We start from the raw sequence: 23,870 nt of genomic DNA, 5'->3' as shown, positions 1-23,870 counted from the left end.
ATAATGCGGTGTAATGCCCTCAATTAAATGAGATATACTTTGTATTTTTAATTTGTCAGGTATCTTATTGACACACAATATTTCAGCCTTGTCAATAATACTCATATTTTGACATGTGGATCTAGGTTACCCACTCTGTGTACATGTATCAATCCATCTTTGAATATCCATGACTAACAGATGGAGGGATACCTGTATGGATACCTATCCTTCCCCTGATGGAGATGGAGAGATTTAACCAGGAAGTGCCAAGCCCTGGCCAAGGTAGCAGCCAATCAAAACACATTTAAAATGCAACAAATACAACATATGATACAAAAATCCACAACTATTCAAACATAGATATAAGTGTTTCTAATTTTAGATCATTTTGAAGTTTGTTTCATGTCCATGGTGCAAAAGCAACGTCCAACCCACCATATCATAAAGAATGCAGTGATGAGTAAGTGACTTTGCATTTGTAATAAAAACATAAAGGTACATACGTCTATCCATCAATCTATCACGGATGAAAAGAGAGAAAAATATATCATATCCACACATACTGTGTGTCCGTCTATGTGTTGATCTTTCCATTCATGAAGCATTGGTGGTTAGATGAGGGATTTACAGATGTTTGGATATCTATCCATAAACAGTATCAACCTATCATGTATAGATAGAATTGTATTGATCTAATTGTGTTAAACAGACGTTTTCCAGCCTGTTACAATGTATACGTTGTGACACTTCACTTCTGCTACGTCTCGGTTTTACTGTTATTATAATTATATTATTATTAAAATGAATGTTATTGTAGCTACTGTCACTGCTGCTTGCCCTGGTTCTCTCTCTGTCTTTCTTATTGTATCATTTTGCCGTATGGATCACTGTAAATCTATCATGTTGATGTGCTCTGTACACACCACACTACTGCACGTCTGTCCATCCTGGAAGAGGGATCCGTCCTCAGTTGCTCTTCCTGAGGTTTCTATCATTTTTTCCCTGATAGAGTATTATTGGGGAGTTTGTCCTTGTCCGCTGTGAGGGTCCAAGGACAGAGTGATGTCGTATGCTGAAAAGCCCTGTGAGGCAAATTGTGATTTGTGATATTGAGCTTTATAAATTAAATTGAAATTGAATTAATGGTAGAAAAAAGGTAAGCAATGATATACTAATTAATCTCAAACAGTTTTAATAACATTTAGCTTGTAGGCTTTGGAGTACCACCCCAAGGTTTTCAGTGGCCTCATCTGGCCACCCCTATGAAAAATTGTGGGGGCGCCTCTGCTGGTTTTGCCTTCAGAGCCGAGGTAACACTACCCAGCTTCACGTTCCCCAGCAGCTGAGAACCAACACACAGGGACTCTGCTTATGTCTTAAGGAGCTGCGGTGTTTATTCATGGACAAACTGAAGCCTGCACTGTACATTTACACGGAAAATCCTGGAGCATTCTTCGTGGATAAACCGCACACCACACCACTGCGCACGCACCCTGATGGCCACACAACAAAACTGCTCATCTAAACCAGAGGGCATCTCATCTCCGGAGCATCAGGACGCGTTTAACCACAAGAGAGGAATAAATAGTCATCTGGTAGGCTACATTTTTCCCTGTGTCGCAATCGATCCCAGAGCAGCTCGTGTTATGTTAAAGTGTCAGGGCTGAAATAGCTCCGGGCAGCCGCCGGATCGACTGTTTAATTTGCGCAGCTGCATATCCCACTTTTGTAAAACTGACCGGGGCTGCAGCATCAACACTAAAGTACCAGCTCCTTTTACCGCATCCTCTCCGACTCTGGCACTCTCCTCCGGCTGCTGCTGCGTGTTACTGCGCCCCGGTGCAAAGGAGCATCGAGGAGACAAAGAGAGGAGACAACGCAATGATTGCAGAGGGGTTTTAATCGTGGAGACAAGGAACAGAGGACCGTGGGGAAACGGGCTTGTTGTTAAGGCTACAGCGGTGTTCAGAGCTGCGCAGTGGTAGTGGAGGTTGGTCATGGTCGGACGGGGACTGTGGGTATGTAAACCCCGGTTTGGAAAGCGAGGCAGCAGGCTTGGTGTTTTGCCCTATCTGTGCGTGGCGGTAGCGAGCGCAGCCCTGCTGGCTCTGCTCTTCGTGGACTTCATCGAGTTATGGGTCACCTCCATGGGCATGAACACGGTGGTGGAGCCGCACGCAGGCATCATCCCCCCGCAGAGCGTCCCCCCCACCAGACCCGAGGAGTTCCTGCTCATGCCCAGCCCGCTCGTGTGCCAGCGTGCCAAGCCCTACCTCATCACCATGGTTACCTCAGCTCCTGCCAACCAGAGGGCCCGTCAGGCCATCAGGGACACCTGGGGAGGGGAGGTGGAGGTGAGGGGCCTGCGGGTCATGACCCTCTTCATGGTGGGTGTGGCCTCTGACCCCGGAATGGCCAAGCTGCTGATAGAGGAGGCCAGGGAGCGAGGTGACCTGATTCAGGGGCGTTTCCTGGACACCTACTCCAACCTCACCCTGAAAACGCTGTCCATGCTGGGCTGGGCCCGCCGGTTCTGCCCTCAGGCTCACTTCATGGCCAAAGTGGACGATGATGTCCTGTTCAACCCCAGCGCCCTCCTGCACTTCCTGAACAAGAGCCGTAACCCCTACGAACAAGGAGACCTGTACCTTGGCAGGGTGCATCTCCATGTGGCTCCGGACCGTGACCCGGAGAGCAAGCACTACCTCCCCTCAGGGGCCTACCCGCCTTCTGTCTTTCCAGACTATTGCAGTGGTACAGCTTATGTTCTGTCCCGCTCTGCATTGCTCAAGATTTCCCTGGCAGCCTCTGCATCACCTTTATCCACCCCGCTGCCCCCTGAGGATGTGTTTGTCGGTCTGTGTGCCCGGACAGCTGGAGTGCTGCCCTCGCACTGCCCGCTCTTCTCTGGAGGCCCAGCTGTGCCGTACGGACGCTGCTGCTATCAAGCCATGGTGTCCATCCACCAGATCCCACCTAGGGAGATGCTGCACTACTGGGCTGATGTCCACACATCGCAGCCCTGCTCCTGGCTGGGCCTACGTGCTTCTCTGGGGCTCTGCAAAGTCCGGGCGATGCTGGGGTCAGCTCTGGGGCTGGAGCAAGGGTTGTGAGGGTCAATAAGAAGGAAGACTGGACTCACTGGGGCTGTGCCTCGCTTCAATACTGTGAACAGCACAAGTGCTCTTCAGGCTGTGAAATGTCACCTTATTTTTATAGCTTTATTTTTTTAAACCCTATGATGTAATTAACTGGCTTTTTTTTGCAGAAAAGAGGATGATCAGCTGGTTGTATGAAGAATTGTCACAGTAGTATTTAAGCTATCTTTAGACTGTTACAGCACCCTTCATTAGTACACTGACACATATTGTAGACGTAGAACAGGAAACACCGGCATGCTGATAGTACACAGTAAGGAAATACAGCTGCTTATGTGATGAATGCACATTAGAACAAGTATTTCCTTCAACAAAGTCTGACATCTATAGGCTGCTACCCTCACATATAGATATATATATAACACCTTACTATTACCAGGTACTTCAAGTGTAGATGTTAGTCTATTAAGATGCCTAAATGCATGATGCTCCAAACAATTGTACAATAGATATCAAACCACAGGCTTCAAATACCAAGTAGGAAGGAAGTAATACGAATATTTGCTAAAACCTTTATGTTAAAACAGAAAAATAATCACCTCAGTACATGAATATAAATATTCTGTTTTTCAGTAGTAGTAATAATAACATGATGATATGTGCACCCTAGCATTAACTGGACAGCTGAAACTGGAGACAGTAAGATGTGTTCAGTTTTGTGAACAGACAGCAGAGGAGTTTAACCGTTTGTCTTTGGAGGCTCTGCTGGCTCGCATCAGCTGCGATCGGAAATATAACCACGAGACTGACGTGACACACAGCTATAATCCCACTGAATTGTAGTATTTGTTACCTTTCTCTGCAATAGAGAGATTAGACATTTAAGTAGAGCGTTAATGACAGCTTTGCGGCGGTGTGTTTGGTCTGAGTATATTTTAAAAGACAGTTTACAATGTGTCAGGATGAAGCCTCAGGCTGTCTTACCCCGCCCACAATGTAAACAAAGAGAAAGATGGTGTGTTTGCACTCAGGAAACATGTGTTTGAATGGAATACTGTCACCAATAAACCGCTGTGTATCTTATGCTACGCTCGCTTGATGTCTTTTTTAGAGGCGCGCACGCACAAACGGGTCTGCTTTGTCTCAACATTTGTGTCACATTGGATTTTGCTTTTCTCCATCACAGCTGAAATGAGATTAAAGGAATACATCACCCACAAAATGACCATTTGTGTATCAGCTAGTCATGCTGTTAAGTTGTTGTGGAGAAAACTGTTTTTCTTGCATGCCTCTTTGGCACAGTGAACATATAGATTTTTGATTTATTGGGGGCCCTCTCATTTCAGTTCATCAAGAAACATTTTTTCTTGCGTGCCTCCACTGTGACAAGTGTATTTAGGACCCAAATACAGCCCACTGGAAGTCAGCAATAGTTGGTAATGACCTTTATATAACACAGGGAAAACAGGAACTCGGGCAGATGAAGAGACACAGGTAACAGACTGTTCTTCAGGCTGGAAGCCCACTCACAGTCTCTGGGGTTTATGCTCGAGGGTCAAACTGGGCTGAACCTGGAAACAGGGCCGTGATGGTACCTGAAAGGAGCAGGCAGGGGACGTGGTCGACAGGGCAGAGGATTCTGAACCTAGACGAGCAGGCGGATGAGGGATCGACGAGGGACAAGCAGGAGGGAGACCAGGGCCAGGCGGAGGATTCAGGCATCCACAGGGAACAAAGAATCCAAAAAAGGCGACCATTCTTGATGCATTGAAGTCACTGGGGACCACATTCGACAACCTGTATCAATCGTTCCATTTACAAACTCTCAGACAACTCCTGCAGTATAATCCAAGTCTCAAATATCTAGGCTAATGCTCAGCACTTCCCCAACACGTACACATTTGCTGAAACCTTACAATTTTATACTGAAAATGAAACTTATCAATGCTCTCCTCAAAGCCAGATTTTGATTTTAGCGAAAATGCATGCGTTTGGGAAGTGCTGAGTATAAGACTGGATAAATGAGACTTGGATTTTACTGCACAAGCTGTGTGAGCGTTTGTATACAGATGATTTTATGTAGCTTAGCTGTTGCTAAGCGTGGTCCCCAGTCAGTCTTCCATGGAGGCATGTAAGAAAAACAAAGTTTTCCTCATGAATTCAAAGTAACGCAGCTGACTAACTCATTTACACATGGTCATTTTGTGGATGAATTGCTCCTTTAACAAAAGTTAGTAAGTAAAATGTATTTATTCAGCACTTTTTACAGACATAGATCACAAAGTGCTTTACAAGGGCGATTTACAACACACAAGAAATACAAGAGATGAAGTGACTACCTGAGCCACGTAGTTGAAAGTGCAAAACTATTTGCACAACACCTCAGAAAGAATCAGAATACACAAAATGTACTGACTGTACATAGCGAGTGCATACAAGTTACCCATATGCCTGTCTGAGACCATCTATTTGATTTAGTAAGCAGTCTTGCAGCAACATTCTGGATTGCTTGCAGACGATCAAGAGCGGACATACTAAGTGAAGAGGGAAGTACATTACAGTAGTCAATGCAAGATGAGATGAAGGCATGTAGAGCATCTCTGGTTCAGCAGTGCTAACCACAGATCTCAGTTTATCAATATTTCATCACTAGCAAGGACCGCACCACAACAATATGTTGTTTCAATGCTGAACTGTAAATCAAGAGGTGGTGTCTTCTGTTAGGAGACTCAGTGTGGAGATTCTGTCTTTTTCCGCCCAAGCTGACTACAGGCCCCCCAGACAGTATCTTGAATGAGACGTAGGAGAGGTATGTACCAGATTGAATAAGAAGAGGTGAGGGGAGAAGGGAAGAGAGGATGAGGGATTGTTGGTAGGTATGAGGTAGAGAGGATGATGGACAATACTGGTGTCATTTGTAATATCATGAAAAATTCATGTCATGATACTCATGATATTTTGACTTGTTGCCATACTGATGTCATACTGTTACCCACAGCAACAAGAAGCATGGCTGAAAGCGAAAGTATTGCCAAAAAGAGGAGCACCTTCAGTAGTGTAGAATAAACTGTGGCGTCCTGAATGTTTTATGAACCGCCCCGGCAGCAGCACAGCGTCTCTCCCTCTCCTCTCTCGCTGTGCACACACATGGGAGTTGGTGTCGTCAAAGCATTTTGTCTTAAACCTTTGGTAACCTTGGTAATGTAAACCTACGTGACACTTGTGGCTCAATATTTGAAGGTAAACTGTTCGGTTGACATGTAAAACTATATCACTTATTTTGCTGCAATTATATTTTCTTAAATTAACTTTTTTTTCTTTCTACTAATTTGTTATATCATCAAGAATATCGTTATCGATAGGGCAAAAATACCCTGAAATATTGTGATATTATTTTAGAGCCATATCGCTAAGTTACACACTCTGTACTCCAACACAACACTATACCCCCTCACTTGTGTTTCCAGCATTGTCTCCCTGCAACAGTTCACGTCTCAAGAGACATCTCCTTGAGCAACACTTGGACACAATAAGCAAACAGTAAAGAGATACTTCAGACACTTACAATAATAATCTGAGCCTGGCAGTGGCAAAAATAACCACTTTTCAGTGACGTTGCACAGTTGCCTCATCTGGTAACATTGCGCTCATTGTGCAGCTGCTGGCTGAAGCCCTCTCTCAACACTGGAGCAGTTTAAGAAATTGCTGTTCATACACTTAGACACAAAGACATGAGACAATATGGTCCAGGATAAAAAATGCTGAAGATACGCTTTAATAGTTAATGAGGATGTGGCTGAGTCATCATCACTGCTTCATAATTATAAAGCAGCAGCAGCCAACAATGAAAAAAAGGATTAAATTACAGTGTACGCATTAAAGGAGCTGATCGGATCATATTTCACTGGTGTTGTACTTTGTGTAACCATAAGTACTGCACACATTATATTTTTGGGTTGATTACTTAAGATACCTTGTTATTCATTAATGGGTACATTATTTAAATTTAAGTAGTAATAGATTCAGCATTATTGAGTTACTGGTAAATTATTATTTCATTGTCATTTATAGTACTTTGTTTATTGGTGTATGAGTGGAGTTATGAGCTAACTGGTTCCTTCCTGTCCTTGTTTTGTGGGGACAGGTATGAGTGAGACACAAGAGAGAATGAGTGTCTTGCTGGGATGTGTCAGCACTGTCTTGCCGTGTAATAAATTAAACGGAGAGGAAGAAACAAATGTTGTAGCCCGCTTATTATCCACAGCCCGAAAGAACTGGGGAACACCAACAATCGAGAAAAGAGGGTTACATTTGTATAGTTCCACCTGATTGAACTGATTGAATTAACTTGGTTCGCTTGAACTTATCATTGCTACCAGTGACTGCACATCAGGCACAGACGCCTGCCAAACAGGTGCAAAATATTTGAAAGAACAGACAGTTAGTTAATGACTAATGCTGCAATCATGTCCTACTCAGATGGTCCTGTTTCCTGGGTTGAGAAATCGTCCAAACAGATTTGGTATGTTAATGAGCTTTACAGTCGCAATGTGGAAACAATATGGATGCTACAAAGATGTGTTGCATTTTATTGCTCAGAGCGGTGAAGATTCATGTTGCTGCATCAGTGCTCACGAAAACCAGCAAAATATTGCTTTCCCTGACTTGTCGTCTGGGTTAAAGCTAGTAAATAACTTTTCTAACTGATCTCTGTCACTATGTGGACAGCAACTAACGGTTACAACCTCATACCATATCACAAATCACATTTATCCCTCCATTTTCATCTGCTTATCCGGGTCTGGGTTGTGGGGGCAGCAGGTCAAGCAAAGCACCCCAGACGTCCCTCTCCACAGCAACGCTTTCCAGCTCCTCCTGGGGGACCCCAAGGCGTTCCTAGGCCAGATGAGATATGTAATTCCTCCAGCATGTTCTGGGTCTGCCCCGGGGCCTCCTACCAGTGGGAGGCAGAGGAAAGATTCATATGTAATAAGTGAAGTTTCTTAACATCAATCAAACATTTACTTTCACCTGCCATAATATAACGCATAATATGACGCCAACTTTGTAAGTCGCGTACCAAGGTTTTCACAGACTGAGGTTTTGTTGTTGTTTTCCCAACTTGAGGGGGCGTTCACAGGAATTTAACCAGTTGGGAACTCATTTCTCAGATTATTCCGATATAGGGTTGCACCAGTATACCCGTTCTAAGGTAAACAGTGATATGAAACCTGAGCATGTATTTGCTTATCTAAAGCTACTCTTACCTTTCTTGCATTTCACAAAGCAAAATTTGAACATCTACAACTCCCGAGTCCCGCCTCCCTCCAAAGGCCTACTCCCCACTCCTCCATTACCTCCTCATTACGTCTATGATACATGTGTGTTTTTTAGGTACACAGAAGAGGAGAGTGAGTGTAACGTTACAACCAAGACAGTCAAATGCAACCCCGGAGTTTTAAAACTCAACCGAAGTCAGTGATGACTGATGAGTTTTAGAATAAGGTTACAGTGCTAACGTTAGATAGTAGCGTTAACGTTACTAAGTGGAAATGCACGAGGAAGATAACGTTAATGTTTCAGAGGCTACGCTATAGTAGGGGTTATTATGCGAGCGGTTATGTCAGTCGGAGGCCTCCGCGTGGGGAAGACAGACAGGATGCTCGACCAATCATTGCATTTGGTCCGAATGCAATGATTGGTCGGAGTTTTCTTAGAACCATATGAGAATGGTATAATTTTGAGTTTTTATCTCTGGTGGAATTCATTTATATTTTAGTGTGCCAGCAGCTTATTAATAGCATTTTAACCTAAACAAAGAAAACCATAAAAGTTCCAGAAAGGTAAGTGTTGCTTTAAGATATTGAGAAACAAAAATGCAACTGGACAGAGAATCTCAACTTTTAGTTAATTTCAAAAGGGAAACTTTAAACACAAACTTCCATTAAAAAACATGGTCTCAAATTTTTACAGTAATATAATGTTTGTTCAACCAAAAGTAACCCTTTTGTTTTCATTCCTTTATGAGTCATTTTGACTTAAGAGAATAATTCTATATACCGTGATACTAAAGCCACAATATTTTCCGAGATGGTTATTTTATCGAGAAAATCTCACACTGTTGCAACTTTATTCCGACACCACATGAATGCAGGGTAAGCTTCCAGTCGAACAAAAATCAAGATCACTTCATGCCAGAGTGACCTGATTAATTTCATAAAGAGAATTTATAATCCCAGCTGAGTGCACAAAGTAGCTCACATGCACAGACACACTAATTAAGGGTGTTTTCACACTTGGTCCTTTTCAGCCCTCTAAACGGACTCAGCATGTTTTGCGCACATGTGGACACTTTAAGAGAACTCAGCCCCCATTGAAGGGGACCAAACTCAGACCACCTCCCAAGGTGGTCTGAGTTTGGTCCCCTTCAAGTCCACAGTGCGGTTCACTTAACCTGTGCCTTGTGAACACAAAGTGCTCCAGGTTCACTTTTCTCTTTGCCATTGTATTTAGCCCTTTAGATCACATGCTGTTGCACTGGGACGCTTGAAAAAACATACAAAAACACGTCGGCCTGTTACGCTTGCAAGGACGCAGGACGAGGAGTAGTTTGGTCCACTGAAGATACTGCTCGGCACCGGATGTGGAATGTAGAATACATCAAACAGCAACAGTCTACAGCACACAGAAACAGAAACACTGAGGTTTTGCTCCAATTTTAAGTTCCTCTGAAAGTGAGGGGCTTCATAACCACACTGCAGTGCCACGTCAAAGTAAAAACAAAACCATGTCACTATATATTATATATAGGGTATAGTGTGAACAGAGAGAGGACTGAGGCCCCATCAGAGCTGAAGTTGACCGGAAAGAGAACTGAGTCCTTTTGCTGTTGGTCCACTTTTTGGTGCACTTTAAGAGGACTGAGTTCAGTTCATTTAAAAAGGACTATATGTGAAAACAGGTAACAGTTAACAGTGTCTCTAGATTTGTTCTACTTAGCCTGTGATTCCAGTAATCAGGTGCATGTTACCAGAAACCAGTCCTCCCAGTTTCAGAGCTGGTATGTGGAACATTTAAAGCTAACCTACTGAACTATCCGGTTTCACTGTAACTGGTGATGCACTTTGTTAGACAATGAAGATGCGGTTGTCACATTACCTCTTGAATTGCTTGAGCAATTATTGTTTCACCTTTGTCATACCAAAAATAGTATACAGTTAAAATGAGTATACAGTTTGTTATTTTTTGTCCTTGTTACTCATGTATGCAAAACAGACATCTATTAAATGTGCCTGCTGATGAACCTGGGAAGGGTGCAGTCTGAGTTAATATCAATCTTTCAACTCTGATTCTGTTAAGGAGTTAAACAGAGTGCTGACAATGTGTGAGCATGTTTTGGGATGTTTTACAGTCATCTCAAATTACACTGAATTCAGAGGCTTGGCATCATATTTATTTTTAGAACATATTCATATAAAACATTTGACATACGCTCAGTCAGTTCAGCCACCAAAGCACTCCATTCGACAAGGTTAAAAATGAGTGAAAAATGGGCTTTAGCGGTAGAGAAAAAATACAACTTGACACAAATTCTGGATGACACCCATGCTCGCCATTGCACCTCACATTATGCACCCATGTAGACAGGAAGGGCTTCAGGCTACAGGCACTAAATAGAGTTGCCCTTTCACTGCACTCAACATTGATTACAGATAATCTGCCACCCCTGACAGTGCGTCTTTATTAGCCGACTGCATCCAGAATTTCTGCAGTTCCTGTTTTGTTCCCACATTGGAGTAATGTGTCCTTTATATGAAGTTCAAAGGTCACTCCCACAGAATGTCACTGGTTTTTGGGCTGCACAAAGGGTCCTCCTTTTCTATTTTTTGAATCTGTCCAGAGCAGATCTCTTGCTAGATAACGCCGCCTTTTTCTTCTGCCTCTCTTTTCTCTCTTTTTCAATCTTCATTTTGTCCTCTGCAGTGTTCCTGATTATATCCTGGGGGGTAAACAAGTCAAGAGAGATTAGCCAATCACTGCACACATAGAAGAAAAATCACCATGTTGTATCAGTCTTTATTTTATATTCTGGATTACTTACCCTCTGGTCCTCGTGAGACACTTGTTTCTTTCGCCTTTCAACATTGCCAGCTGAACTACGACCTTTCTTCTTATACTTGGGAATAAATTTTTCCTTGGCAAGCGGGTCAAAGCCCTGCGAAGACAAAAAAACTTTTAGAGGGCTGTAACAGTAAAATACCTACTGGTATTATGATTAAGAGTCAGTATTTGAAAATGTACAGATAAAATTTGATGTATGCCAATAAGATGTTTCCAGACACTGACCAGAGCTTGGACCCTGTCTTTGTGCCTTTGCTCAAAGGTGGCGCGGTCAACCTGTCCCAGCTCGGCTGGGTCGAGGCTGATGAGTTCAGGCTGGATCTTCTCCAGCAGGGCTTTAACCTCCCACTCCTGCCTCTGCTTTGCACTGCGGTATGGATTTGCATCCAGACCATCAAAGTTTGGCTCTCCCGCACCTGTGAATGTAAATAGAGGAGGACAGAAACCACAACATTTCAATTCACCCATCAGGACACAAACATCACACATGACCAAATTCAACTGAACTACTACTTCCCTAACGTCAAACTTTGACCTCATTTTGAGACTTGTTATTCAGCCTACTTTAGAATATGGCATATTTTGAAATAGAGTCGGACCTGGTGTGAGCATGCTGGTGAAACCCTCTCCATGTCCCACCCCGAGGACATCCTCAAAGGGACAGAATTGCATCCCCCAAATTGTTCCTCGAACTCTGTGAGCCATGTAGGGTTTAGTCACTGGAGTGCTCCACACATCTCGGTACACCTGCAGGGAAAGTTTTCACAGATGAAGTGAAGAGGTGTCTTATGTATTACTGCTTTAAAAATATATCAAAAAATAAACAGAATTAGCATCTTGTCCAGTTAAACTGCAGTTTTGTTGGTAACAGTTGTGTAATTACAATATTACACCAATAATGACAGGAAAGCAAACAATCTTGTGAAATACTGCTTAATTTACCCATGCATGACGTCACTGTACAATTTGAGGGTAAGAAAAATATTATCATCAGGTTTTGTTTTAATTTCAACACAAACACTGAGCCAGAACCCCACCTATGGTCATGAGCTCTGGGTAGTGACCGAAAGAATGAGATCGCAGATACAAGCGGCCGAAATGAGTTTCCCCATGGGGTGGCGGGGCTTAGAGTTCTCAATTTCAACCCGAGCCCAAACCCGACCCGAATAAGCCCAACGGGTCGGGTCGGTTTGGGCCGACCAATTAAGTTAATTGGGGTGGACTGAGTCGGGCTCGGACAAGGGAGAGAGAGGAAAAAAAAAAAAAACGTGTGTCTGTCAGAGAAGCGCACTGTGTGAGGATGTGACAGCAGCACTAACACACAATGCTGCTGTCCATGGTTCTCACTTCTGAGCAGCCTGTGAGGAAGAAAATATGCATGTCTGTTAAGATTATTCCAAATCCATTCATTATTCAATGTTATGTTGTTGATATTTGAAGGTTATAGTTACCGTTTTTAATAAAGTGTTCGAGTTGAAGTTGAAGTATCGTCTGCTGTGTGTGTGTGTGTGTGTGTGTAAGGGGGATGATAATAGGGCTATAATAATTAAGCAAGAAGAATATGCGAATTATAAAAATAAAGAATGCTCAATTCCGTTCTGATGAAAAAAATAATAATACTAAAACAAGATATGCTGCTGTGAAGTGTGAGCGAAGTTCAGTCAGTCAGTCAGTCAGCGTTCAGGTGCAGGAAAAGTGTTGAGAGCGGCTGCGGCTCATTAAATGCAGCGACGCAGTGCTACATGATGCGCAATGGTTGCTCTCCCCCACGCTGACGTTGAAGNTCAGTCAGTCAGTCAGCGTTCAGGTGCAGGAAAAGTGTTGAGAGCGGCTGCGGCTCATTAAATGCAGCGACGCAGTGCTACATGATGCGCAATGGTTGCTCTCCCCCACGCTGACGTTGAAGCCTGTCTGTCTGGTAATATTATTTTGGGACATGAATGATTGGTTGACTTTAAGTGGTTAAAGATACTGTATTTGAGCCAGGGAAGCCAGACTGCTGAGGCGCATAGGGGGAGCATCATAATTATTATCATGCAATATACTGTGTACTGTAATCAACAAAGTGAGGGATAAAGTGGAATGACTGCCTTTGGCCTTAGCATGAACCCATATTATTTTGCAACAATGCAAAGGCAGAGTGCCTTATTTTGGAAAAAGGGTCAAAGGTCAAGTATGAGCTCAAGATTTATATGAAGATTAATAACTTGTCTAAAAAAAGGAACTGCCAGAAACCAAAATGACGATGACAGAAAAACTGCCCAGCTGTGTTTATTCTTACTACCCACCTCCAAATGCATCTCTTCCTGTGTGTTAGACTGTTTTTTTTTGGTGTCAAATCATGAAAAGTGACGTGTGGATGAGATAAATACCTGAACGATATCCCCTGTGGCTGCAGACAGCAGCCCCCTCTGGCTCAGTGACAAACAGGAAGCTCCTGCAGGGAGGAAGTAGGACTGGAAGGGTTTGAAGGCTCTGATGTCGTATACCTTTAGCTTTTTATCCATACCAGATGTCACCATGTATCTGCCAAAGGAGAGACCATAACATTATACTGCTCTCTGGTGGACGTTGAGGAAACTGCAGTTTACTGCTAACAGCTAAAAATGAGAAGATTATTCAGCCTGACTATAAAGCTGTTTAACATTCATGGATTTTGTCAACAAATTGTTAACCACTGTTGTGCCTGGCGGAAACTAGCACTATGTAAAATTCATAGACTATTATAGATTAGAATAATCCAGGTTAATAATCCTGGTACGTTGTCTCCAGGCAGTGGCTTGAAGAAAGGATTTTGTCAGTGATTACAAGGATTAATTATACTTTCCAAAGCTGAAGTACAAATATTAATGACATTTTTAATGAGACTACTGTGAAAAAACCTCCACAATTCAACAATTTTCTGACCCTAAAAAAACATCGAATATCAATTTTGTCTTAAATAAAGAAGTATGAGGTTTTAAGGCGACTCACGTGCCCGTTTTGTCTACAGCAACAGAGCGCACGCCGCCCTGGTGACAGAGCATCTTGACGAGGGCTTCTTTCTGATTGGGTGACCAGAGGGTGACAGTGCCGTTGGAGTGGCCCAGGTGGATGATGGCATTATGAGGGTTCTGGCACATCACGTCAAGCCGTCCAGTCTTGGTGCAGATGGCTGTCACCTCCTTTCCTACAGACACATCCAGGTACTGCAGGAAACTTGTAGCACTCTGAAGAAGAGAGCGGACACAGCGAGAATTGTCAGAGCCGAGTCCTGCTGGTTAGGTTTAAGTCAGTGTTGAAGGAACTGGAAACAAAACTCATGTGGTTTGTCCTGCTTATCAACACATACAGCTCATTAAAAGAATACTTTGCCTGCAAAATGTCCATTTGTAAATTAACTAATCAGTCTGTGTTAAGTTTTGTTTGTGAAGAAAACTCACATGCCTCCATGGTGAACAAATAATCCCCAAAAAGGCGGCCATTCTTCATGAACAGATGTTCAACAGCAGAACTGCAGACCTACATCAAAATATCTACATACATACTCTCACTCTCCTGCAGTATAATTCATATCTCATTTATCCAGTTGTATGCTCAGGGCTTCCCATACTTTGACCAAGGAGTAGTGCACCCTGAGTGTGTGCATGTGTATGAGCTCCACTTGAGCACTGTTATTTTAAATCATAATGTTGAAGCAAAAATGCACGACGAGCACACGACTGGATAAAAGAGACTTGGATATGTACGAGTTGTGTGAGAGTTTGTAAATGGAAGTTTTGATATAAGCCCCTTTTACAATGCCTCTTAGAGGCAGGATTCTCATGCCATTATGCCGCCTCCCTGTTCCGTATAAAAGGTACAATCGAGGAATGGGGGGAGAGAGTTGTTTCACCTTTAAGGCGACATCATAGTAACAGAGCCAAAATGCATAAACGAGAAAGTCAGCAGGACGAGTTCATAGACGGAACGGGTGTGACATTTGATGACATGTTACTCGCGCGACCCACTGTGGGAGATTTAAAAAGTAGCTGGAAGAACAGCAGCAGGAAATGTGCACAAATTTGGAAAACAATGAGTGAAGGGAGCTCCTTACTCTCCAAGCAGAGGACGAGATCAGCTGCCATACAACATGGACAGTAAATGATTGTTTTTGCCATGTTAGCCCATTATTACTGTTTATAAAGTGCTGCTGACGTGTATGTTATATGTCACACTAGAGGCCACCGCTGTCTTATCATGTCATGCTTGTAATGCTTCTTTTGATTCTGCAATGCTGGCATGCTGTCTGATATCACAAGCCCCTTTTACACTGCTAGATTTTCCGCGAATGTTGGGCTGTTTTGCCGGCAAGCTGCGAGTGTTTAGACACACAGAGCCGGATTGGCGAGTTGATCCGAGGTGCCTCGTAGGGTAGTCATATTGGCGGAACCCTTTTTGGTTTAAACAGACCGAGGTGATAGCAGGAATTAGCGAGCAGCTAGTAGCAAGAGGGAAACGCAAACCTGACAGACACTGTAAAGGTGAGCAACTGGGGAGACAAGGAATTGCGCGCCCTCCTTGTCATCGCAAACGAAGAGGCAATTAACTGTCAGATGACGGGGACGGTGAAGGACGGGCCAACTTATAAGAGAATTGCCAAAGGACTGACCAGCCGCGGCTTCCCTCTCACGTCACACGCTGAGCTACACGTTTTGTTACTGGCTCACGCCCCCCATTGCCCCAAAAAAGGCGCATTCTGTATAAACAAAAGTAGGTAGGCGGCATTTTGCCGCACTCCCTGATTTTGGTTTTATACTGCCAATGCTGAAAGAAGACTGATTGGGCTTTCCTGCAAATTTGCACAATTCCTGTTTAAAAAGGGCTACACACTGGAGCAACATGATGCCGCCGCTGTCTGGTTCTGTGCAAAAATGCAAAGGTGGCATAAAGAAGGGACTTCGCAGCGGCCCTACAGCACGCTCAGTGTAAAAAGGGCTATAGTTTTGCTGTTATCAAACATGGCCTACACTGACTTCAATTCATCAAGAATTTTCTCCGTTTTTAGATTCTTTGTTCACCATGGAGACATATGAGTAAAACAAAATTTTCTTCTCAAGGTAGCACACGGTGAGTAATTGATATAAAAACAGCCATTTTGCGGGTGAAGTATTCCTTTAAGGCACTTTAAATCTTATTATCTCCGTTGTCCACTGTGAAGAAACATCTATAAGTCAGTTTAGAAATCACAGAAAAAGACGCTCCTAGTAACTTGAGAACTTGCCTGCCAAACTTTCTGTATTCAATTTTTTCTTCAGTATCAAAGAAATCCAGTGACAGTTGTCTTACTTTTAACAATTTGTCAAAATGTTACCAAATACAGGCTAAAAATGAGTGTCTCCATTTTGTCTGAAGGGAGCTCCGAAGTGTCAGACCTCCTCTAGACAGTTTTGGAAATCCATACATGTTAACTGGATTTTGTTTACACTCTTTTGTTAATGTTTTTTGTATTTAATATCATTATTATAAAAATGTTTCAGGGCAGCCCTCTTAGTCAGGTCTCTTTAGTCTTAATGAGACTTACCTGATTAAATACAAAATAAATAAAATGAAGGTTTCACCAAAAGAAAACTTCTATGAACTGAGTGTGTGATACATAACACCAGGGTTTTTGGCAAATTCCGCATTCAACAGACGACAACATTTTGTTATTCTATTGATACATGTTAAATAAACATGCAGTACATCATGTGCAAAATCTAAAAGAGAAGTTTTAATTAACTCACCGCTGTCGCTAGCAGAAAGTGGTAGGGAAGGAACTGCATACGAAGGACATCGTTGAATTTGCGGATGCAGTGGAGCTCTATTCCGTTCAAGTCATAGATATACAGCCACTTCTTCTGAGCCACTGCGTACATGGCCTCAGTGTGGAGCCACCTTAACAAAGGCAGAAACTGATTGAGTTGCTGGTAGATGAAGCATGACTATAAAAAGCTTTGTGCTTTGTCTAGTCCTGCACAATGTCAGGTTGGATGACTTACTTCACATCATTGATAGTCTCCATCACGTTTATCTCACACATTAGCTGTTTGGTCTGCCAGTCTATGCAAGCGACATGGCCTCTCTTCCCACCAAGCAGCAAGTGACTGAAGTGAGGAGAGCACGTTGTTAAGAACATAAGCACAACTTTAAGATTTAACTCAATATTTCTTTATCATGTGAAAGGACTTGCTTGTTGGGATAAAGCCACAGGGAGTTAGAACCAAACTCTGCAGTTTCCCTCGGCTCCTCAGAGCATGTTTGCATCTTTCAGGTCATGTGCAAATAAAATAAAACAATATTCTTGCTAAGATTTTCTGCGTCATTATCTGAATGCCTGCAAGTTTCTGTGGCAGCATGATGCAGACATTTTGCTGTACTGCACGGCTTCATGCAACACACAGGTGTTTTCAGTTGGAGCTACGCTTCAAATAATGTGATGAAACAAAACTCTATAGACCAACAAGAATTATGACAGGCTTATTTGTCCTGTAAATTGTGCAACAAAACTAATGAGGGAGACGTCAATCAAGCCCTGTTTATACACAAGCCACGCAGACTGGGAGAATGGTCAAATGAGGCACACAAGATATATCATAATGCCGAGCTAACTGACTCGGACAAACACTTCGTACGTGGTTTGTAGCAGTGTGAAGAGTGAGATACTGACCGTCCAGTTTTGCTGTAGTCCACTCGATATGGTCCGAACTGAGACAGTTTCAGATTAAAATACTGACGAGGAAGTGGGAGAGAGAAAGAACAAATTCACAAAAGGCAAACAGTCTGGGGAACGACATCAGACCTGGGAAAAAAAAAATATCAAACAATCTTGTATCCTCCTAAATGACCCATATATTGTTTGTTTACCAGGATTATGCTTTTTAAAAACAAGAACACACTGGGTGTGACAAGTTCAGCCCTCACACATTATCTACTTATAGTAAGATAAAATGGGAGCAACAGATGCTGTGTACTGCTCATTGGTTTCCCAGCCGTACTAGTAAAACAAACCTGAGTTTTTTCAATAAAAAGTCTCAATCTGTATCAAAAATCGTAAACCAGATGAAAATAGAGCCGTTTTTATAACAAAGGGCCCAGCAATTAGATGTCAGAGGTGAAATCTTCCATCATCTACATTACCGTTGGGTGAGTGTCCCACCTTTGCCCCAGATGTTATATCCACAGCATCTGCAATATCCTCCTGAGAGATCGTACATGTGTCCTCATCTTCATCTCCTTCTAGAAACCTAAGATTAGAAGAAAACATGTCACAACCAGCAACATCTTAAAGTGGCATGTTTCATCCTCTAACCTCTGTCACATCCTACACTGTGACACAGCAGCCGACCAACTTGTAGAAGACATTACCCTGCATCCTCTGGGAGTAGCAGATCAATGCGGGCAGCTTGTTTCTGAGCCATTTCTGAAACTTCATCTGAGCGAGTGATCATGTCTTTCAGCTTGTAATGCTGGTGGCGAGGCTAGGATGAGAAGAGCAAAGGAATCAGATGTTGGCTGACTCAACGTATTTACTAGAAATTGTAAACAAGAGGCATTGGGGTGCTTACCTTTTTAGTTTTGTCTTTTCTCTTGAACTTTTGTATCCTGTCTTCTGGAATAGGAGCAGGCCCAGGGAAAGGGTCAGATTTCTGAAGGAAAGTGAACATAAATCAGACGACATATGCATGCACGGAAATAGCCGTTACTTGAAATACTGTAACATAAATTCAATTTAATCTCCTTCTGGTCATTAGGGCTGCTTCAGTTAGAGGATGCAGTGCAACATTCAGTACAGGGCTCTTGATTCAACACAGTGGTTTGGTAAAAACTACAGTGGTTTCACTCAAATATTACAAAACCACTTGATTTAGATTAACTTTATATTACACTGGAAATTTACACTATATTACACATATTGTGTTGCTGTATTAGAAAAAACCTAAAACTCATCTTTTTCTGCAGAAGTGGAAGGAACCGTTGGAACACTTGGACTTAAATATGACATGGACTTACATGGATAAAAATAAGACATATTACAGGGTTTTCCCTGGCTTTTTTCGAGACCAAGGTGGCAAAGGCCTGTGGCAGGGAGCATCTTGACAGCTGTACTTTTAGATACGGTCCCCCCTCAATTAAATATGAAAGGAGGCCCCCACATGCTTGAGCTTTACACTGCTGACTTGTATAATCAGAACAGACACGTCCTGTGTCCTGTCAGCCTTCTATGATTATATTTACCCTTTACAGCAGGCACATCCTGACAGCTGAGAATATTACTGTCAGGTATTGTCCCCCCTCTATTAAATATGAAAGAAGGCTGAAAATCACAGGACATGTCTGTTCTGATGATACAAGTCAGCTGTCCTGAAATTAGGGATGGGGCCGATCCGATCCAGTATCGGTATCGGGTTCCGATACCAACGTAATTCGAATAAACTAATGTTCAGCTCTGGTGCAAGTGTCGTACTTGGAAACATACTTTACACCACGGTACACCGCATCAGTGGCTGAAATTTGCATACATTCCCATAAACTACTGATTTGGACATCGATTACCATGACAACAGTTGACGCGTTGAGGCATTTGGGGCCGCCCTTGTAAACATGTTGCTAAAATTAAGAGCTGGAACAGGCTGATACAGAATATAGCATATAGGCCTAATACTATCAGGCAGTGTGAAACATATGTCTATATATTATCAAATTATTAAGATTAACTATACCTACTGTACCACCTACCATTCCGACTGTAATTCAGACTATAAGATGGTTAAGGTTCACTGAATGCGACTGCCACATCTCTGTCTCTTCTTTAACCCCGTGCTCAGGCTGTTGATATCTCCAGATACACAATATCTACGTATGTCAAAAGCCACACACGCAGAGAGAGGGCATGGGGAGGCTTCAAACTGGTAGCAACCAGTTTGTTCGCAGCTGTAAGCCCAGCTAATAGCGCTCATTTTTTGAGCCATGTCAAGACCGCCTTAGGCAAATCATTCAAGATAAGTGTGGAGGGCTGATCTCAAACGTCTCCAAGAGATCAGATGCAACCATTCATTCAGAACCTGACCACTGGAGGGCATTCCAAGAACATGTGAAAATAGAGACCCGTGGCTTTCACTGGACACAAAGAACAAGAAGGATCAGGGGTAGTTTTCATTGAACAGAGCTTCCTAGGAGTCAAGAATGTTCTGTGGATGAAATTATAAAGTATTTGCTGGTGATCAGGATTTCTTGAACACAAAAGTATGTTGGACCAGACTTTGCCCCAGTCAAAGGCCGGGTCCAAGTCAGGAACGCCGGTTCTCCACATGTTCTGCAGTGCCAGGGGTCTATATGCCTGCCGTAATATAAACGATGAGATGTAAGAGGGTTCTGCCATGAAATTCAGCCAGCGTTAAGAGCTGATCGTAGCCGCAAATAAAAGAAAAAGGAGGAGCGTGGTCAGAGTGCAAGCCCTCTTCACAGTTAATGTCCCCAAGTGTATGAATGCTTTTCACTTTCCAGCGGATGAAATGAACTGGCTGGCAACTATACCTATATAATCTAAACTAGTGTTGCACGGTATACTGGTACCAACGGTAGACTGCGGTACTTAAACACCACGGTACATATGATACCATAATGTTTGGGTACTGTAGTACTACGGTACCTCAGGTACCACTATTGTGGGATAAGTTCAAAGTCCAATTGCAAGAGGGCGAGTGTCCATGCGCTGTCCAATAACGGCGCACGCTGGCCACCTGGCACTCAATATGCTGCCGCAGTGGTTTGTTTTCCAGTGACATTTCAGGTATTAGCTGAGCTATTGAGTATCTTTAAGCAGTGAAAGTTATTATTTATTTATTTTTACTTGTAGGCTAGGTTTGTTTATATATGCTACAGTGATTTGTTTTCCACTGTATTTAAGTGTTAAAGTGTTAAATAAGTTTACAGAGTTCTACGGTGCGAGCATTTTACTCGCATTTGCGACTAAAAATAGTTTTGTGCGAGCAAAAGAAATCATTTAGGAGCACGCTGTGTGAATACAGATTTCAACCAGCAGCAGAAAATCCTGCCGGTTGTGGGTTGAACGGGGGTCACAGACAGGAATACGGCAGAGCACTATGGCCACCGCGACTGAGAAGCCTGGTTCCAGGTCCAATAATTTCCTCTACGTTGGTGTCATGACTGCCCAGAAGAACCTGAACAACCGAGCCGTGGCGGCACACAGGTATGTGACGTGTCAGAGGAGAAACGAGCCGTTCACATTTCTCTTTGTGGCAGGTAACGTTCCACAAACCTCACCGCACTGAAGGGACTGTTTAAACTGATTTATTTATTTTATTTTGATCCCCCCTGTAGCCACAAATATTTTTCCTTGAGCTTTTCGAAGTGACTGGTGGAAAATGCATGACCCTTCACCATGAATTAGATTTTTAAAATTTAGCTGAGTTCATCCGATCATCCGAGTTCATCCGATGAGCTCATCCGATGAACTCAGCTAAGCGTGCCAGGCGACCCAACTACAAAAGCCAGTGGACTNCATGACCCTTCACCATGAATTAGATTTTTAAAATTTAGCTGAGTTCATCCGATGAACTCAGCTAAGCGTGCCAGGCGACCCAACTACAAAAGCCAATGGACTAAAGACATCCTTTGTGTTTAATAGTAGAGCAGTAGACCCAATGTAGCCCTGTGTGTGTGTGTGCTGGGCCCTTACCACACACATGATGGAGGAGAGGGTGGCTCCAAAGGAGCCTTTGTATTTTGTTGTTTTCCTATTAAATGTGTTATTTAAAATTTTCCACTGCGCTCCTAAATTTCTTTCTGTGATCCTAATTTTTTTCAGTTAGGAGCACATGTGGTGTCTCTTCATTTTTACTGCAAGTAGTTATAATTACATGTTAATCACTTATTGATGCTGTTTTTGAAGTATGAATAAGTCAGTAAGTAATTTATTCCATTGAAATATCATTGATGTATTATAGAAAAGTGATTTATCTATCTATAAATGACAAAAGGCACATCTGCCTCATTTTTGCTGTGGTATCGTGATACTACTCAGAACCGTGATAATTTCACTGGTATCGTACCGTGGGTCCCAATTTTGGTACCGTGACAACACTAATCTAAACCTATACTAATCAGAGACAGTTACCTGAACTTCAGATTTGATATTGTACATTAACATTTCTATGCAACCGACCGAGTCTGATTCTTTGCATCATCTAGTTTATGATCCATACTGTTTACCTGTTTTTCATTCAACACCTCATTGTTGTTGTATCCTTGTACTGCAACTGCTGCACATCATTTCCCCTCTGAATAAATTAAGTATGATATTCTGTAGATACATTTCCCACATGTCTAAATGCCAGTGACACCTTGATGCTGAGCTGGTCACAGAACAATAACGTTCACTCACTTACCCCTGATATGAATTTCTTTCCATCTCTGTGACCTTCTTCTTGCTTTCTTTTCTTTGCTGTCTGTTTCTGTCGCTCCTTCTGTTGCGGAGCCACCTCACTCTGTTTCCCGTCTTCTCCCACTTTGTTGTCATCTTTCCCCTCCTCCCAGTAACGAGCCGGAGGCTGTTAAAGATGAGATAACGGAAGCAGGTTAGCAACAGCAACTTTAATAAGAAGACAGAGAGTTTGTGTTTGTGTTTGTGCTCAGAAACTGGGGGTCAGGTTCCTCCCGGATCCGTACGCACGCGCTGGTGGCGTTAGCTGCCTGATGCTAACAAAGCTAATGCTCCGTTATGTGTGTCTGTTTGAAAAGCACCGTCATAGTGTCTCTCGGGTGTTGACAACAGCAAAAGTTAGACACTTTTACTGATAATTAATTCGTAGTTACCTTCTTCTTTTTCCCCACGTGTGTATCTTTCACTGCTGCCTCGCCGGGAGACGCCATCTTTGTTGTATACGTTTTTCAGTTCCGGTGACGGTTTTCTTGCTGCGTCACGTCCGGCCAAAAATTAAGTTTAAAAAAATATATATAATTATATAAAATGATATTATTATAATGCTATAAATAACAGTGCATAGAAAAAAGTTAATTATAAAATAAGATAAAAATAGTAGTCTGTACTCTTAGGGTCCTCAGATATTTTTATTACATCAAAAGTTCTGAGGAGAGACTTTGCTTGTTTTCATTCATTTGTCTGGAAGCACTGAGGTGATTGTCCTGAGGCTTCCTGAGTTCAAACAGACTGGTGTGGGGTCGCAGGCTTTAAACTCTGTGTGGGTGTGAACCGTTACAGTAACCCTTACGTAAATTAAACCATGTGAGAAAGTTAGAGGGGAAATCACTGTTTGGTGGAACTGCTGACAATTCATAGACATCTGAAACCTGTGATAAAGGGTCCTAAGCAGACACTGCTTTTTAGTAATGCATATTATATTGATTTATATAATTTCTTTCTTTTTCTTTTTTTTTAAATTTAACTAGTCCATACCCATTTGAGTGCACAGTTGCTCATGTACAGTTTCACATGGTGTGTGTTTGGGATACAGGTCATAGGAAATTGCAGATTAAATAGTCAACTGAACCCATTAAGGAGAGCAATGTATTCAGATAGAGTTTTTGTGAATTTGATAGTACGATAGCTTTATTGAAAGTACAGTAGTACCATTGCCAATAGTGGGATAGTTAGTGGGCTAAAACTGTACATTAGTAGTTGAGGTAGCA

At 42.6% G+C, this 23,870-nt stretch overlaps 2 protein-coding genes across 2 annotated transcripts; one reads left to right on the top strand and one right to left on the bottom strand.

The window, feature by feature from the left end:
- The first annotated feature begins 1,186 nt into the window (after window positions 1-1,186).
- Window positions 1,187-4,157, top strand: b3galt4 (UDP-Gal:betaGlcNAc beta 1,3-galactosyltransferase, polypeptide 4). The gene has a single exon (XM_050065092.1). It carries the CDS (start codon window positions 1,980-1,982, stop codon window positions 3,093-3,095), a length of 1,116 nt encoding a protein of 371 aa, XP_049921049.1. The 5' UTR covers window positions 1,187-1,979; the 3' UTR covers window positions 3,096-4,157.
- Window positions 4,158-10,511: 6,354 nt separating this feature from the next.
- Window positions 10,512-23,134, bottom strand: wdr46 (WD repeat domain 46). Its single transcript, XM_050063818.1, has 14 exons — window positions 23,037-23,134; window positions 22,610-22,771; window positions 18,767-18,847; window positions 18,567-18,679; window positions 18,358-18,445; window positions 17,869-17,930; window positions 17,201-17,305; window positions 16,946-17,096; window positions 14,175-14,410; window positions 13,574-13,727; window positions 11,801-11,948; window positions 11,427-11,617; window positions 11,182-11,295; window positions 10,512-11,079 (listed from the first exon to the last, which is right to left on the bottom strand). The coding sequence occupies exons 1-14, from the start codon at window positions 23,091-23,093 to the stop codon at window positions 10,960-10,962; spliced, it is 1,782 nt and encodes a 593-aa protein (XP_049919775.1). The 5' UTR covers window positions 23,094-23,134; the 3' UTR covers window positions 10,512-10,959.
- Window positions 23,135-23,870: the final 736 nt, after the last annotated feature.

This window comes from Epinephelus moara, chromosome 16 (genome assembly GCF_006386435.1).
Source record: "Epinephelus moara isolate mb chromosome 16, YSFRI_EMoa_1.0, whole genome shotgun sequence".
Classification (NCBI taxonomy): Eukaryota; Metazoa; Chordata; class Actinopteri; order Perciformes; family Serranidae; genus Epinephelus; species Epinephelus moara.
The sequence above is the reverse complement of the archived record's forward strand: the minus strand, read 5'-3'. Positions and strand labels throughout refer to the sequence as shown.

Bases quoted from the DNA above. Each gene is read 5' to 3' on its own strand.
- b3galt4 (XM_050065092.1), top strand. From the start codon at position 1,980: ATGGTCGGACGGGGACTGTGGGTATGTAAACCCCGGTTTGGAAAGCGA.
- wdr46 (XM_050063818.1), bottom strand. From the start codon at position 23,093: ATGGCGTCTCCCGGCGAGGCAGCAGTGAAAGATACACACGTGGGGAAA. The intron at 22,772-23,036 runs GTAACTACGAAT...CATCTTTAACAG, and splicing joins ACGTGGGGAAAAAGAAGAAG to CCTCCGGCTCGTTACTGGGA. The intron at 17,097-17,200 runs GTAAGTCATCCA...GCCTTTGTTAAG, and splicing joins GAGACTATCAATGATGTGAA to GTGGCTCCACACTGAGGCCA.